This window comes from Gymnoscopelus microlampas, assembly GCF_963454915.1.
Source record: "Gymnoscopelus microlampas genome assembly, chromosome: 2".
Classification (NCBI taxonomy): Eukaryota; Metazoa; Chordata; class Actinopteri; order Myctophiformes; family Myctophidae; genus Gymnoscopelus; species Gymnoscopelus microlampas.
Genome location: NC_139939.1, coordinates 38,136,738 through 38,153,310, shown reverse-complemented (window position 1 = coordinate 38,153,310; position 16,573 = coordinate 38,136,738). Strand labels below are relative to the sequence as shown.

Here is a 16,573-nt window from a genome sequence, read left to right as displayed (position 1 = left end):
ATTTCTTGCAGAAAAATATGTCATTCTAACTTCTTTGTCTATGTCTAAGCCAGGTCTAAAGTGCCAAAGGAGAAGCACCATTCTCTGGGGTCTGTAATGCACGGCTACAGCCCCAATCAAATTACGAGTATTTTTTGTACGATTTAGACAGAGAGTGAGTGAGCGGCCATTTATAAACATGTCCTGCCAAAGTTATGAGAGGAGTATTGAGAAGATCAAAAGAGTTCTTGTCCTTTTGTGTGTGATTTTTGCTCCTAATGTATTGCTGAAGCGGTAAATTAGCCAGTGCCTGAGCCCCAGGCATGCGTGAAACCCACAGCACACGCCAGCCCTGCTCACAGCAGGGAGGGGTCATCTGTATGCGTGTATGTGACTGTGTACCTGTGATTGTGTGGTGTGTGTGTGTGTGTGTGTGTGTGTGTGTGTGTGTGTGTGTGTGTGTGTGTGTGTGTGTGTGTGTGTGTGTGTGTGTGTGTGTGTGTGTGTGTGTGTGTGTAATGGCTGGCAGAAGCTGGGTCAGATAAATCACATGAGTCTCAGCAGCCCACTGCCCCCTGTAGCCCTGTCTCTTCAGCTCTGATGAGCTAACATAAACAGCTAACATATCTGAGATCTGCACTCGCCTCATGACCAGACCACTAACAGTTACAAAGTGACTCAAGTCAACTGACCGAAAAAACAACACCTCAGAATATATTCTGATCTTAAAAAGGTAGGGTAAGTGATATTATGGTTAAAACAAAAAGTTTTTAGTTAAAAGGTTAAAGCTCTATATTCTCATAGTAATCATTGCTATAGTGTTTGTTCAGTTCTTACAGGGTATCCCTCTCTACAGCTTTTTAATAAACAAAAAATACATTTTCAGGTACAGTAGGTGACACATTTTCAGCCAATCAGGAGAGTACCCATTTATCAGCCACTATAAATGTTTTATAATGTTCCAGTTCCAATTTTGTCTGCTCATTTATTTGTGTCATCGCTTCCAATTTTACTTATTTGATCTGTATCCTGACTGAGTTCTCTATCCTGATTGGATAAAATTGGTATCCCGACCTGAAAATGCACTTTCTGTTTAATAAAGAACTAACACTCTATATAGCAATGAGTACTATCAGAATATAGAGCTATTCAATACTTATTTTAACCAAAGAAAATCACTTAGCCTACTATTTCTTCTTAATTTCCCACTTTATTCTTCCTGTTTAAGTCCCCTCTAAAACGGCATTTTCTCGGCTTTGTCTTTCTCCGCCGTGGAACGCTGTTTAGAAACGCTGTTTAGAAACTGCTACTACTGCAAAATGGAATGTCGGCGATTGAAAATTTCTTCTCTGGGCCACTCACACAGCTACCCTGTGTGTCTACAAACAATTGAACACGCGATCATAAGGGATTTAGCGAGGTCTGTGGCGAGGTGAAAAAGTAAGTGAGCCGTACCGTTCGCATGGCGAAACATGGTGTTTTTACACTGGGCTGGAGAAGAGAGACTCACTGCCAGAAATAAGTCTGGCAGTGAATGAGTTAATATATATTAATCAATATAATTACCGTAAATAATGTGCCCATTTAAAGCCAATCACATCGCGCCTGCGAAGTTTGAAGTTAATTTCATCATGTGTCTCGATAGCCAATCACAGCACGTCCTGCAAAGCTTAGCCTATGGGCGTGTTTTCCACAGCATGGCGTCACAGCGAAAGACACATTTTCACGACGGAAAGAAAAACTTTCTCCACGGATGGGTCCTAAACCCTCTTATAGGAGCGGTTACACTGCTCAAAAACAGACGTTTTTTTGGAAAAAACGCATCAATGCGATCTTGGCCATCAAGTGATGGATTTGAAAGAACTCATCAATGCGATCTTGGCAATCAATGTGTTAATGTGGAATTGCTTTATTCTATTCTAATCCAGCCCTACCTGCTGTTTCCCAGTGAGAGGATTCCTAGTGGAAGTGGGCCTCGGGTCTCTGTCCACCGACCGGTGCTGTGACTCTGGGATGGGGCCTGAGACTGGGACCGAGGCTGGGTCACAACTGGGGCTGGGAGTCAGGATCGGGGCTTCAGCCGGCTCAGCCAACTCCTGATGGATAAGATGGCCAGGATAGCAGACATGTGACATAAATGGAAAGAGAGAAAGAGAGAGAAATAGATAAACAGAGAGAGAGAGAGGCAGAGGGAAGCAGAGTGAGACACGACACAAGTACGCTTTAACAGGGGATTCATTTCAGTCTGAGAGTGTGTACAAATGGAACCAAATGGATATGATAGGTATATTTCAGAGTTAAAGGAAAGTTTGCCAAATTTCAACCAATATCCCATTGTTCTGATGTGAGTAGATCATATACACGAACATGTATAGAGTGTGTAGTTCTCCTGTGAAATGCAAATGTGTGAGCCTGAAAAGCATTGTTTCGTAATGACACGACTCGTACCCCTGATTACGTAAAACAAAGCATTTGACGTCACAGGCGTACACTTTATGGGAGAAAATACATAGACCACATAGGATTTCTTTTTTTCCGTACATCAAAACAGTGGGATTCCGTTTGAAGACATGCTGACATACTGCAATTGAACAAATGTTATTTTTGATATCATCTTTCACTGGTATGTTTTTCACAATGACCATTCCACATAAAGGTGCTTTTTGATGACTTCTCAAAACGCTATTAAACACTAATTGGATTCACGAGTGTCTGCCCTAGACACTCACGCCAAAATGACGTACAGTAGGCACTAAAAATGTACCGGAAATATAATAATTTATATATTTTAATGTTAATAAATAGTTTCTGACAACTTGTTTTTGCATGCGTTCCAAAATATCCTCAGGTGCTAGGACCCAGCAGCATTCCTTTTTGAGCAGTACTTCCGAATAGGCAAACGCTGTAATGACAGAGCTACAAGAGGTGTCACCAAAAAGAATACTAAAATGAGTGTTTCACAGTATGACTTTAGGTTGAAAACAAACAAAATTGACTTAATTTTTTTTTACCGTACAACACGGAACATTACTGCATGATTGCACAATATTAATATCATAACCCAACCACATGCATGATCCTAATGTCATTCGTGGGGGAGCAATTTCTGTTTTTGTTTATTTCTCTATTTATTTTAGTGACACCACTGTTTCAGGTGAAAACGTGTGAATGTAGAATGCACTTAATAAACGCTGTGAAACTTTGAGGGTAGTGAGGGTGAGGGTAGTCAGTCCACTGAACTTCACATTCGCGTGGCTTTAAGTCATTCCATGTCCAGATGTGTTATAAGGTGGTGGGACAGCTGTCTAGCGGCTCCAGCAGTGAGGTGTGTGTGCAGCGTCTATTTATCAGTGTCTAGCAGCCTGCTCCATTAGGGGCCCCTGGGGGCCCCGGCACACCTCGCCACGCGGCGGGACCACCAAAACAAACCGAGGAGACAAGGGCGAAGAGGAGGCTCAGCCTATAGAGGGAGAGGGACGGAACTCTGTGCACGCACGGCTCACGCACACGTGCACAGAGACTTGCAAACTAAACAAATAGATGCAACGTGAACAAATAAGAAAGTGAACGTACAGAAAGGCGCACGCGCGCGCGCACGCACGCACGCACGCACGCACGCACGCACGCACGCACACACACACACACACACACACACACACACACACACACACACACACACACACACACACACACACACACACACACACACACACACACACACACACACACACACACACACACACACACACACACACACACACACACACACACACACACACACACAGAGCACTAAACTGCAATGTAGAGAAATATAATGCAGTGACCTCATATTATCTTGACCTATGTTGCGCCATTTGTGTGTGTGGATTAGGTCCTCAAGGGTCCTGGTGATGTACGTAGTACTGTAGAAGTGTACTAAAGGGCCTCTCACCCTCACATGCAATTACCTACCAGGGACAGGCTTTACATAGGACACACAAACATACACAGAGAAGCAACGTGGGCACACTCACTCCCACACACACACAGACATGCTCAGGGCTTTGATTCTTTGAAGTTCATGTTCTGTCTCCCTTTAGGTTCGATTCAGGTGCACTGACTAACAAGAGACATACACACACACCAAGGGCATAGGTAAATATGTAGTAATGCGAACACAGACACACATACATCTGTGCACGCGCAAGCACGCACACACACACACACACACACACACACACACACACGGGACAAGGATATACACACTTATCAACACACTCAAACACTCCTTGTCCTTCAAACTTTTCTTTGTCTTCACGCTAACCTTTTCATCACTCATACGCACCTCAACCCTCTCACCATACTGCCTATATACATACATACATACATACTCACCTTACCTTTCTTAAAACCCTACAGAAAAAGGTGTGAAGCGACACAGCTTTCAGTTCCCACTAAAACAACTGCTGCTACATCAACAGCCCATCCACTCAACTCACGCCTCTTGACAAGCTGGATGAGGAGACCTTCACACCTGTGTTTTTAAGAAAAAAAGGCCCATGCCGAATGTCATCACCTTTGTTTCTCTCTCTCGCGCTCTCTTTTTTAACCTCGTTTCCAGCGATTTTCCTGATTGCATTATCAGAGAAGCTGGCATCTGGGTGTGACCTTGTTAACTGCCAGGGTAATCAACTTTAACCAATGGGGAGGAGAGAGGGGGAAGGATGATAAATTATTAGCGAGGAAGATTTTGTTCACGTTTTATTAAATTGGCCTGTCAAAGGGGGGGGTCGGCCAAATTATCTGGGGCCTCGTTTATTGGAGGCCGGCCATATTGGCGCATCTGTTATAATTATTTATAATTTCCGAGGCAATCGGGAGGTGGACTGACTGACTGCGTTCTTTCGGCATCAACTACATAAAGCAATTTACAAATTAACTGGTGTGAGAGCATTTGAGTCTCTCACTCTCCCTCTCCATCTACAGAATCTACTGTATCTATCTACATGATATATCCATCTATCAACAGTATCTAGCTACAGCATCTATCTACAAGTATCTATCCATCTATCTACAGTATATATCTGTTCACCTACAGTATATATATATATATATATATATATATATACATATATATATATATATATATATATATATCTACAGTGCCTATCCATCCACTCTCACTGATTTCCAGCCATCAGAAATACAAAAAAAGAGAGGGGAAACAGCGGGGAGGAAAAAAGGGGAAAAGACAGGAGGAAATAAGGAAATAAGGAGATGGAATAAGAATGATTTAACAAGCAACTCTGGCAAAAAAAGAGGGGAACTGACAGAGAGAGGAAAAGGTGAGAGAGAGGGAGAGGAAAGATAGATGAAGAGACGAATGAGTGCGGTGTTTGGGATGAGAGAAAAACAAGAGAGAGTGAGAGAAAGACATACAGAGAGAGAGAGAGAGAGAGAGAGAGAGAGAGAGAGAGAGAGAGAGAGAGAGAGAGAGAGAGAGAGAAAGAGAGGTGGTAGAAGTATAGGAGAAGAGGGGAGGCAGAGGGAGGGAGGGAGGGACGGGGGTGCGGGGTGCTCTCTCTGTAATTACTGAACACGATTAGGTTCTTGGGGGAACTTGTCTGGCGCTCGTGGCCCCTCGCCGGTGAGGCTTCGGCAGGCAGGACCATATGGAGCGAGGCTTGTGATTGTGCTCCCCGACGCTCGTGACCCGTCTGCTGCAGAGCCCTTGAGCTGAATGTGAAATGAGACTTGCCAGGCCTAATGTTCGACACATGCACCATTTATGCCACAAAACAAATCTGATCACTGTTAATTATGGAACGGCCGTAATCAGGAAGGGAGGCCTTCTGCCACGAATGCGCGCAAACACACACACACACACACACACACACACAAGCCTGCGCACAACCCTGCAAGCACACACACAAAGTCACACATCCTTTTACGAACAAGTACAAGGACACACAACAAACATGGCACCCAAAACGCAGACACAAACCCATATGCACATATCACATTCCCGCAGACACAGGAATTGATATATACCAACAGAAATGCAACCCCTACACACACGTGCAAACACATTTGTGGAGCGAATGCGTTTGTCAAAGTGCACAGGGAGAGGTTTGGGGAGCAAGAGCTTGAAGGTATATGCCTCCCAACAGCCCACACAGTTTGTATTCAGGATGGTGGCTCCTGGGTCAAAGTGAAGGTGTGTGTGTGTGTGTGTGTGTGTGTGTGTGTGTGTGTGTGTGTGTGTGTGTGTGTGTGTGTGTGTGTGTGATATGGTGGTGCAGTGGAGAGGGACTTTACAGAAGGGCAAAGCAGGGCGAGTGGGATGTATGTGCGTGTATGTTTGTGTGCATATACAGCCCTGGGTCCTCCCACACAGTCTGTTTGACCCTTGTGTGTGTGTGTGTGTGTGTGTGTGTGTGTGTGTGTGTGTGTGTGTGTGTGTGTGTGTGTGTGTGTGTGTGTGTGTGTGTGTGTGTGTGTGTGTTTATCTGCAGCAGCACATGGCTGTGGTTCATTAATGAGGCGAGCTGCTGTACAGAGCCTCTCATCTAATGAGAGCAGTTGAGATGGTAAAACACACCACTGGAGTCCATGTCATTAGCATGGCTCTGGCCCCGGACATGGCTCAGCTCCAAACAAACACACACACGTTTATACAGAGGCACAAAGATATACATACTGTATATCGTTGCTGTCCGGCAGAAACCAGCTAACTCCAATTTGACGCTTTTGCATTTTTTTGTCCATAAATCAGGGCCATTGAATACCCTTTACGTCTGTGTGTTGGTAAAACAAATATTAAACCAATGAAAAGCATTAAAAAGCGCTTCTGACAAAACCAGCTAACTCCATTGGATCCTCAAACCTTCTGCTAAACCAGCTAACTCCGGTGGAGTTAGCTGGTTTAGCTGACTTCTGGCTCCACCCCCTTTTGACCTCCAACCTCATTGTGAGCTTGGAGGTCCATTCAGCTGTTCTTATCAATGATGAGCAAAACCTCCTAACTCTTTTTTTAATTTCCTGAAAAACGAACATTTTGGAGTTGGCTGGTTTCTGCCGGACAGCAGAGATATGTATTATGCACACCTAGTATATGCATCACACTGCATACATACAACACAAATGAAATTGTAGGCTCCACCCGATGGGGTGCGTAGTGCCCAGATTGGCGAGTCCCCGGTTCGATTCCCGGCCGCACCATTTTGCTGCAAGTAATTCTCCTACTCTCTCTGCATTTCCTGTTTCCCTCTACTGTCAATTAAAGGCTTAAAAGGTGCTGTAAGTGATTTCATCAAGTGTTAAATAGCTGTACAGGTATATTCTGATAATAATCATTGCTACAGAGCTAATTTTCTGTCTCTCCTAGCAGTAGAGAAAACTCATACAGGATACAGGATAAACAAGTGAAATTATAAGTGATGACCCACAGAAATGAGCAGACAAAATTGGAACCAGAACACTATTAAATTGAAGCTGATAAACAGATACTCTCTCCTGACTGGATGAAAAGGGCCCTGGCCCCTTCCTAGGTGAAAAACAAAGTTATTACAATCAATGTTTCAATGAATGACTTGAGCAGGTCCTTGTTGTTAATGTTGTCAGTTATTCCCTCCTCATCTAATAGTAATAGCCAAAAATGTGTTTTGCAAAAATCTGCCTGATGGTGGCGCTATCACAGGCCGATGTGAAAAATGTGGGCCACCGGTTCTGCTCTGGCCTCCAATGTGGAGGCACATTGGATCAGTCCAATGTGCCGGAAATGAGCTGTCGACAGACAAACACGCAGCACGCACGCACATACGCACATACGCACACACAGCAGCGAATACACAAATACATAGTCTTGGCCACGCCTTCGGCCCGGCGGACACAATAAACAACAGTCTATTGTAAAATCTCGTCTGCGTCATTACACATACAGTATAAATCAAGCTACAACAAACACAACAAGAAGGCCATTAAAAAAACGTAAAAATATTTCAAATAGCCGGTCTACATCGACACATTGTGAGCTTGTAGATCGGCTATTTGAGCGATTTTAAATGTTTAAATAAAGTTAAGGCATGAGGCGGCACAAGATAGGGTCAAGTGTGTGCTGTGCGAGTGCGTGACTCGTCACTTACGCACTACAGGAGTTTCACTTCTCGCAACTTCATGAACACAAATATTTGGTCAAACTAGATGAAAAAATTGTGCAGCTGAAATCAGTGCAGAAATTAAGAAAAAGCAGTGCACTGCAAATTATCCAGCATTAAGTTTGCATACCACTCGTCTACAAAACACTCAAGGCCTTCATCCAAGCAAAGCAGCATGGCTGACTAATCACCGTGAAACCTCACCAGTGTGATACCCACCGGGCAGAAAAGTCAGTGATTTGATGGCTAAAATGATAGCTAAAGATGTTCTGCCCATTGGCTTTATAGAGGGGAAATGCTTCCGAGGGCTGATTGCATTTTTTGAGCTGAATACACTGTGCCTTGTCGCCAAACAATTACTAAGAACCCACAGAAAATATACAGTGAAACAGTCGTCTCACTCCATAAGATTTGGTCTAAAGCCTACAAGTCCTATATGACAATAACCACTCAAGATTTTGAAGACTGGACTGTGAAGAGTGCCATCCTGCAAAGACGCATAATGCAAGAGAGGCATCAGCAGAAAATATACAGTAGCTAATGTCCTGCAAGCTGCAGTTGAGGGTTGGGGCATAGCCAACAAAATGGCAATCTGCGTCCATGACAATGCTACCAATATTCTGTTGGCAAACTCTCATTATCTGGGAGTTGCACAGACGCTTTGCAAACACTGCAGCTCACTATCCATCGACGGTTTAAAACTGAGTGATATCTCTACTGTTGTTAGGGTTGTGAGTCATCTTCTCTTCCATTTTCATCATAGCACCACAGTGACGACTGAGGTGCTGAACACAAAGCAAGACCAACAAAATCAAGTCTCATCCATTATGTCAAGACGAGATGTAATGCTATATATGACATGTTTGCCTAAGTGCGAGCACACACCGATTACATTACTTGACCGTAAAAAAAAAAACGTTTACAAAACCCAAGAGTGCTTTATTTCCGCGTTTTTAAAAGTGGGTGCCATGGCAATGCCAGTGCAGAGGTTTAGTTTAGTTTAATTGAAAAGTAAATAACCGTACAATCAATCAGATCGAGGATAAAACACCAAAAAGTCCATAGACTTATTTCCACGGTAGCCCTCTCAAAATCAACAGAAAAACATGGCAGGCATGTCAAGGCCAGTCTATTACGCCAGTACTATGACGTTATATTGATCGGGATACTCCATATAAGGGGATTTTCGGTTTTATCCATATTTATTTACCTGTGTGTCTGTGTCCCTTTTATGGTCGTCTTTGTCACTTTATGCCCATACATGGAGATCACTGTATGTGTCCGTCTGTCTACCGGTGTCCTTTTTATGCTCATATATGGAGTTCCCTGACATCATATGCCCATATGGGCAATTGGGCATATACTGTAGGTCGGATTGGCAGTTGTTGACAACCGGATCTACATAATATTATATGCCTAAATGTATATGGGCATATCGGTCAGATCGGCGGTTCTGGACAACCGCCAATCAATCCAACTCGACGCCAGGCGCCATACTCCCTCGGGTCCTCACAGATGCGCATGCCGAGTTTGAAGTTGGTCGGTCCCATATCTAAAATGGGATTTCACCGGTATAAATAAAGGTTAAATAAATAAAAACATACACTGGCACAGACGGACAGATATTTCGCACAGTAGGATTTTAGGCACTTGTACACAGCTGAATTACTTTTTATTTCGTAATAAATGTTTATATCCCGGCCACATATTGTTAAATGTGTACTGTATTACTATTATCATTTGGCCTTGGGATGGAATAGCAGAGCTGAGTCTGACATCATTATTGTTTTACTCGTTCTGCCAGATTTGTTAAACATCCTTTTTAGGATGGCCTATTGATTACAGTGTATTACTGTCTGTAATTAACCATGTATTTAATTCTAAAACCTCTTTATATCATTAGGGCTTTGACACAAATTCTAATCATCATGGTGGCAGTTGTGGTACTGAAAGGAAAGCAAAGTTTGGACTCTCCTTTCAGCACCACAATTAGCAGAAAACAAAACAAAATCGATTGACACGTTGAGTACCAAAATACAGAGTCCTTCACATCCCTAGCTCAAATCTTCAGCAGGAGGCATGCCCTACCTCTCTCCATCTTTCTGTTTGCATGACTGAAAAGGCACAGGAAAATGGGGGCTATGGATATACATTACATCATTACGTGCAAGCAGAGAGACAGGCTGGATATGTGTATGGATACACATTTTTGGACAGTGAACACATCAAAAAGTAATGTGGCATGTTGTCATCACTAGGACAAACATGACCATTACCATGTTATAGCCTAAAGGCCAATTCATAGTCCAGACACAGCATACACAGACCAGTATCCACTGGGGGTCTCCACTTGGGGCACCCCAGCCGACACTCTACAAACTGAAAACTTTTTTTTTCTTACTTGCATCAAATTGACCAAAACAGAGAAGGTAAAGACAGCACCCTGACAGCTCAGCCGCTTCATGTACAAACTGCATGCAAGGTTCAAATTACAACTCACGCTAACCTAAATAGTTCACAGTCAAACCAACTTCTACCAATTCCACCAGAGGCTTCCAGTTGTTCACCTTCTGCTTGTAAAAAAAAAATCACATTTCTGTCTTGGATACCCGAAAGTATTTCCAATCATGCCACATTTTAATGTTTGATTATTTTCAATGGGATGCTTGTCATTAATGATGATGGTGATCAAAAGAAACACCTCGACTGAGCCCAACATGACCCCACATAACGCAGGTATGCGTGTGTTGGTGTACGCGTAACTTGCACTTTAATTATACATCTGTCAACTTTTTGATTGGCTAACATTAATAACAAGCTGGAAGCAGATGTTAAATACCATCAGAGCTGACTGAGGGAGAAGCGCCAATTGGGGTTAGCGTGAAAAACAAACAAATTGACTGATCACCTGAGGAAAATGAAGCCTATCAGTTGATTCTTTTTCCTGCAGGTTTCAGTCAGTCAAACATGCAGGGGGGCTTGACTGAATTGTCTGTCATCAGAGAACTGACAACTTGGCGCGTGCAGCGGCAAGGACTTGAGGGAGTGCAGTGCCTGCCGTCGAGTAGTTCCGATATCCAGTTCTCCAGAACCGCCGATCCAACCAATATGCCCATATACTGTATGGACATTCCAATATATGGGCATTCCATTATATGGGCATATACTGATGACATCAGAGATCTCCATATATGGGCATTAAATGGACATGGACTGACAGATACAGATATCCCCATATGATATGGGCACAAAAGGGACACAGACAGATGGGTACAATGGATACTCTGACAAAGCCCCCAACACTATGACTCAGACATATTGGTCAGATCAGCAGTGGGGTGTAAGTGTGAGGGCCGCGTACTACAGTAGCTAGCTCTAGTACAGTATATCTACAGTATGCAGGATTGTTGCCTCAAAAGAAGACCAATCACAGTTTATGCTGCTAGGTGCATGACATCACATAGTCTATGGTTGCACAACCAAGAAATGCCTGGTGAAGTGTAAATCAAAGCGAAACTGAAGTTTGAAAGTTGCATCGCAGTTTTTCATCTCTGAATCTCTTAATTACACCAACATTGTTCTTCTGAAGCATTTTTATACTTTCCACTAATCCATTACAAAATGCTGTCACCACACTATTCGACATGCCCACAAATACGTTAAATGTTCAATTCAATCAAGTAAATTCTTACCAGCAATACTTGCTGTTAAGAATTTACTTGATTAAATGAAACCATTAATTCTGTTAATTGTTAACATCCCAACATGAGTATACAAAATCAATTATCTGGAAAGTCCTAAACTGTTGTTTACCCATAATCCCATCAAATGTGACATATCTGCATTATACCCCTATACAGTAATTTGATGCATGATGCCAATGTAGTATTTTTAAAACTTTTCTCTAAAACATTCCCTAACACAAAGGAGTGAAGTATTCATCTTCCTCTAACATCTTGTCCCAACTTTTCTGGAGCGCACGGGCATGGCTAATCTCCCTCCCTTTCCCAGTGCTAATGAGAGACTAAGCGTTGTGTTGAACGACTGCCCACACAATTAACAGCTCACCACTCATTTACTGTGGCAAAGGTTCCAGAAAGCCTGAGGTCTGCTGCGGATCCTAATGTTGGTCTTTAATCACTGCTCAGCTCTGAGGCTAGCCAAACCAATGCTAGACGACAACAAACACAATGACAGCCAGTTAGACATGTTAGTTACACATGACTAAAATATTAAATCTGGCTACTTTTCCTGGCCACCGATAGGAGACATCCCCTGGCTCTCCAGTGGTGTGGTAGTGGTGGTGGCAACCCAACCTGGCAACCCAAGCACTCCAACCTGGCAACCTGTCCAGACTCCAGCGTGGTGTTGAGTGTGGCCTCACCTGGGTGGTGTTGGGTGGTCGGCCAGACCCTAAGGCTGGTGGAGCAGGGCATGGGGCCATCTCCTCTCTAAGTCTGTGGACGTCCCTGGCTATTTGCAGTGGAAACATACTCATACACACAAAAAGCCAGCGGACTCCTGCAGGTATAATGTGGCTGTAATGGTGCTTCTTTGGGGGGTATCACAATGTTATTGGTTTGGAACAATGGAGATGAATCGAAATGAAAATTATGGTTAACGCTTGACTTTACAATGGCCGTATTCCAGCCCATTAGTCCGTGCATTAACATTCAGAGGAGTAAGTCCTCCTCAATAACATTACGTAAGTACTTGAAAGTACAAATACATAAAAAAAATCCCTCTAATTACCTTAAAAGTAACAACACAAGTGAATTCAAAGTGTACAGATGTAAGTGATTCTACAATGTGTTCTCTTTTATGTGAATATTCTGTCAGGGAGTACTACACGGTATTATTGTGCACATATAATCCTTGCATGTGTATTCACACATAGGGCTGTCAAAAAAAGTATTGAACCTTGAATAGTAATACACTGCTGTGTAGTCGTAAACATTGAGTGTTTACAGAGATGCATTCCTGCGATTCAAGGGACGTGATTTTGAATGCACATACAAAAGTCTTGATGCCGGACAAACAATACAGCATGAGATTTTGGTGGAAAACTACAACAGAGTTTAACTGACTTTGTTGCACAGGTGGACAGCTATATAAACTATGAACATAATAAGCAGCAAGCTCGATAGGCATTGACTAATTTGATTTACAATACGACTTATTTACGCAACTGCAAAGGTAAAACAGGAGTGGGGGCAGGGGGGACATCCACTTTATTTTCTGCAGATTTTAACCACTTCCAATGTTAAGCCTGCAGAATACTCCAAACGAACAGGAACCTTTTTCGACTGTACAGGTCAATACGAACAAACTTACGTCATGAGAACTTCGGCAGTGCCTAGCCGACATTCTGTTTGCCAGTTTTTACACCTCCAAGATTTTCTAACTAGCCGAACACCTCTGCTAGCTGAACATCGTGTATGATTGGTTAGAAGTTCAAGGTGGGTGTAAATCGCCATATGCAATCATGCTTCGGTGGCTTGAGCGAGCTGCAGTGTTGCTAGTCAGACTACTGAGTGGGCGGGGTCTAACGTTCAGAAGTCAGAGCTGAGCCATATAGCTGGTATAAAATAGTTTTGTCCTCTAAGAACTTTATTCGGTTCGGCAAGCCGAAAAAGAAACCGGAAAAAGTCTGGCTTAGTTTGGCGTATGCTGCAGGCTTAATAACCTCAGATATAAGGCGACTCTTTAAAAGGCCTGTGAGTTAATGGGGCTTTAGACAGAGATAGAGAGAAACAGACAGACAGACACAGACAGACAGACAGCTTGGAACACAGTGAGAAGCATTACAAGCAACACAATGGGTGTTATTCCTCACCCACCCTCCCTCACTTCTCTCCTCCTCTCCTCACCCCCCCAATCCTCAGTGGGAGGGGTGTTCAAAGCGTCGCTCCAGTGTGTATTCAAATGAGAGCCCTGTCTACCCCCCATATCCCCCCTCCCATGCGCTCCTGTTGCGATCAGCACTTTGATCATCTCTGACAGTAACTTCCACTGCCGCAAAAAAGAAAAAACATTTCAAATTAAAATTGAATCCTTAACAACCTGAGCATTAGAATTTAACAGGTGTTCGGGATGGAAATTGCTACAGAATTTGCAATTTCGTGCTGGAATACACACCATGCACGCACACTCCATAACACAAAAAAAGCAACGGGCACAACTATGCATATACACACACATGGGCCCACACACAATTACACAAAGCACAGAGACGGACACACACACACACACACACACACACACACACACACACACACACACACACACACACACACACACACACACACACACACACACACACACACACACACACACACACACACACACACACACACACACACACACAAAATATGCACACCCTGTCAGTGCAATTACGAAATGGGGAAAGTGAGAAGTCTCCAGACTGGGTGCTCTGCCTGGGGAAGACTGATCTGTTCACTTTGATGTCAGTAGGTAAGAAAGTTAAAGAAACAAAGCAGCCAGACAGAAGCTACATGTGTTCAATAAACAGAAGTTGAGATTAATCCTGAGCATAATGCATTAAGTATTGTAGTGGTGATCACAGCCTGGATGACACAAACGTGTGTTCTGCCTCAAGGCACTATACTATGTATAGGCAGCGTGGCAAAACACACATATAGCCTAGACTACAGTACACACACATAGTATGTGCACAGAACACATACACTACAAAAAGGCTACATGTGCGTGTGCGTGCACTAATGCCAGATCCTACATACACACATGTATGCAAGCACAAAGACACACTCACCCTCCCCTCACGCAGGCAGCGGTGCCTGCATCTCCTCTCAATGTAGTATTAATTACTGGGGGAACACTGCATAGCTGTACTTAATTACGGACTAATTGATCCATTTATATTTCAACGTCGGTTAAATTAACGGGGGTTAAGTGAGACGAGGCGATTGTAACTCACTTAACATTTGAGCTGATATCTTTTGACTTCCACATTCCGGGGCCAGCGCTGGAACCATCAAATTAAACAAACACAATCTAGCCTATTTGGAGGCGAAATGGGGCGAAACCACACACACACACACACACACACACACACACACACACACACACACACACACACACACACACACACACACACACACACACACACACACACACACACACACACACACACACACACACACACACACACACACACACACACACACACACACACACCTGAAGAAACTATTAGCACTGCGTTGGCTTCACAGTACACAGTAAAATCCAGAGTGATAGTTTAACTGTGTGTGTAATGCGGGTCCATTTTTACACACTCAAATGTAACACTCCAGATTTTACAGTGGAATATAGGTATAAAGCTTTAAAAAGGAAGAGGAGATCCAAGCACTCAATAAATGTGGAGGAGAGGAGTAAAGAGTGAAGTTGAAAGTTTTATTCTATAGAAATGCCAACATGTTTCAATCGGTTAGGGTCTTCATCAGTTCTCGCCCTGATGAAGACCCTAACTGGTCGAAACATGTTGGCATTTTTATAGAATAAAATTAGTTTTAACTTTACTTCCTCCCCTAGACGTTTTTTGAGTGCTCGGATCTCCTCTTCCTTTTTAAGTCTACATTCCCGCTGATGCTAGAAGGCATTTTATCTCCTGTGAAGTTGGCCTCTGTGTTATTTCTCTGCATATGTATTCACCTGTTTCCTAGGCTGTGTGTTTTCCACTTCCTGTCGGATTTCATTGGATATCATTAGTCATCTGACCGATTTCATTGGTCAGATGACTAATCGACAGGAAGTGGAACACACACAGGAAGTGAAAAGCCTAGGAAACAGGTGAATAAAGCCAATGAGTTACAGGGTGACTTAGCTGGCATCCACCTGTTATCCATTTCAAGACAGTAAGACTCTAAGGGGCCGTGTCCACTGAGGGTTTTTTTCCCGACTGAAAACGCCAAAGCGCTTGCCTAAAAACGGCAGAGTTGAAAATATTTCAGCTCAAGCTTCAGCAGCTTCAAGCAGATCAAAAATGTGCCAGCGCAAAATAAATGCTCAGCACCATAATGCTGGAGTTTCCCGAAAACGTGGCACTCCCACTGTAAACGTACGCTGCGCTCAGGAAAAAAACATCTTGGTGGACATGGCCCCTGACAGGTAAAATACAGTAAATAGCCTAAAGAACAGTTACAACTTACAAGTAAAGAATAGCTCTTTTTATAAACAACACCGACAGATGATTCACTGCATTGCGTCTTCATCTAAAGCATGTATTGAGTGAGGTGCCTTGCTCAAGGGCACAAGTGATGACATGACAAGCGATGACAGCTCAATCCACCACCTTTCAGCCGGACGCACCACTGTGTGGTCCAATGTAAGAGAAAACATATCAGCACATCATTAGGGGTTATTAAGGTCCACTGCAGTGCTGATTTGCTACCCTACACCCTTCTGATCCCCTGGGGTGA

General features: G+C 43.4%; 1 protein-coding gene across 1 annotated transcript in view; it reads right to left on the bottom strand.

Annotated features, from left to right (window-relative positions):
- The window catches only part of cntln (centlein, centrosomal protein), a 147,714-nt gene that overhangs the window by 109,014 nt on the left and 22,127 nt on the right, over nt 1–16,573 (bottom strand). The window contains exon 9 of the mRNA XM_084046775.1: nt 1,914–2,075. Coding sequence (XP_083902901.1) covers nt 1,914–2,075 — 162 coding nt within the window. The remainder of the gene's footprint in view (nt 1–1,913; nt 2,076–16,573) is intronic.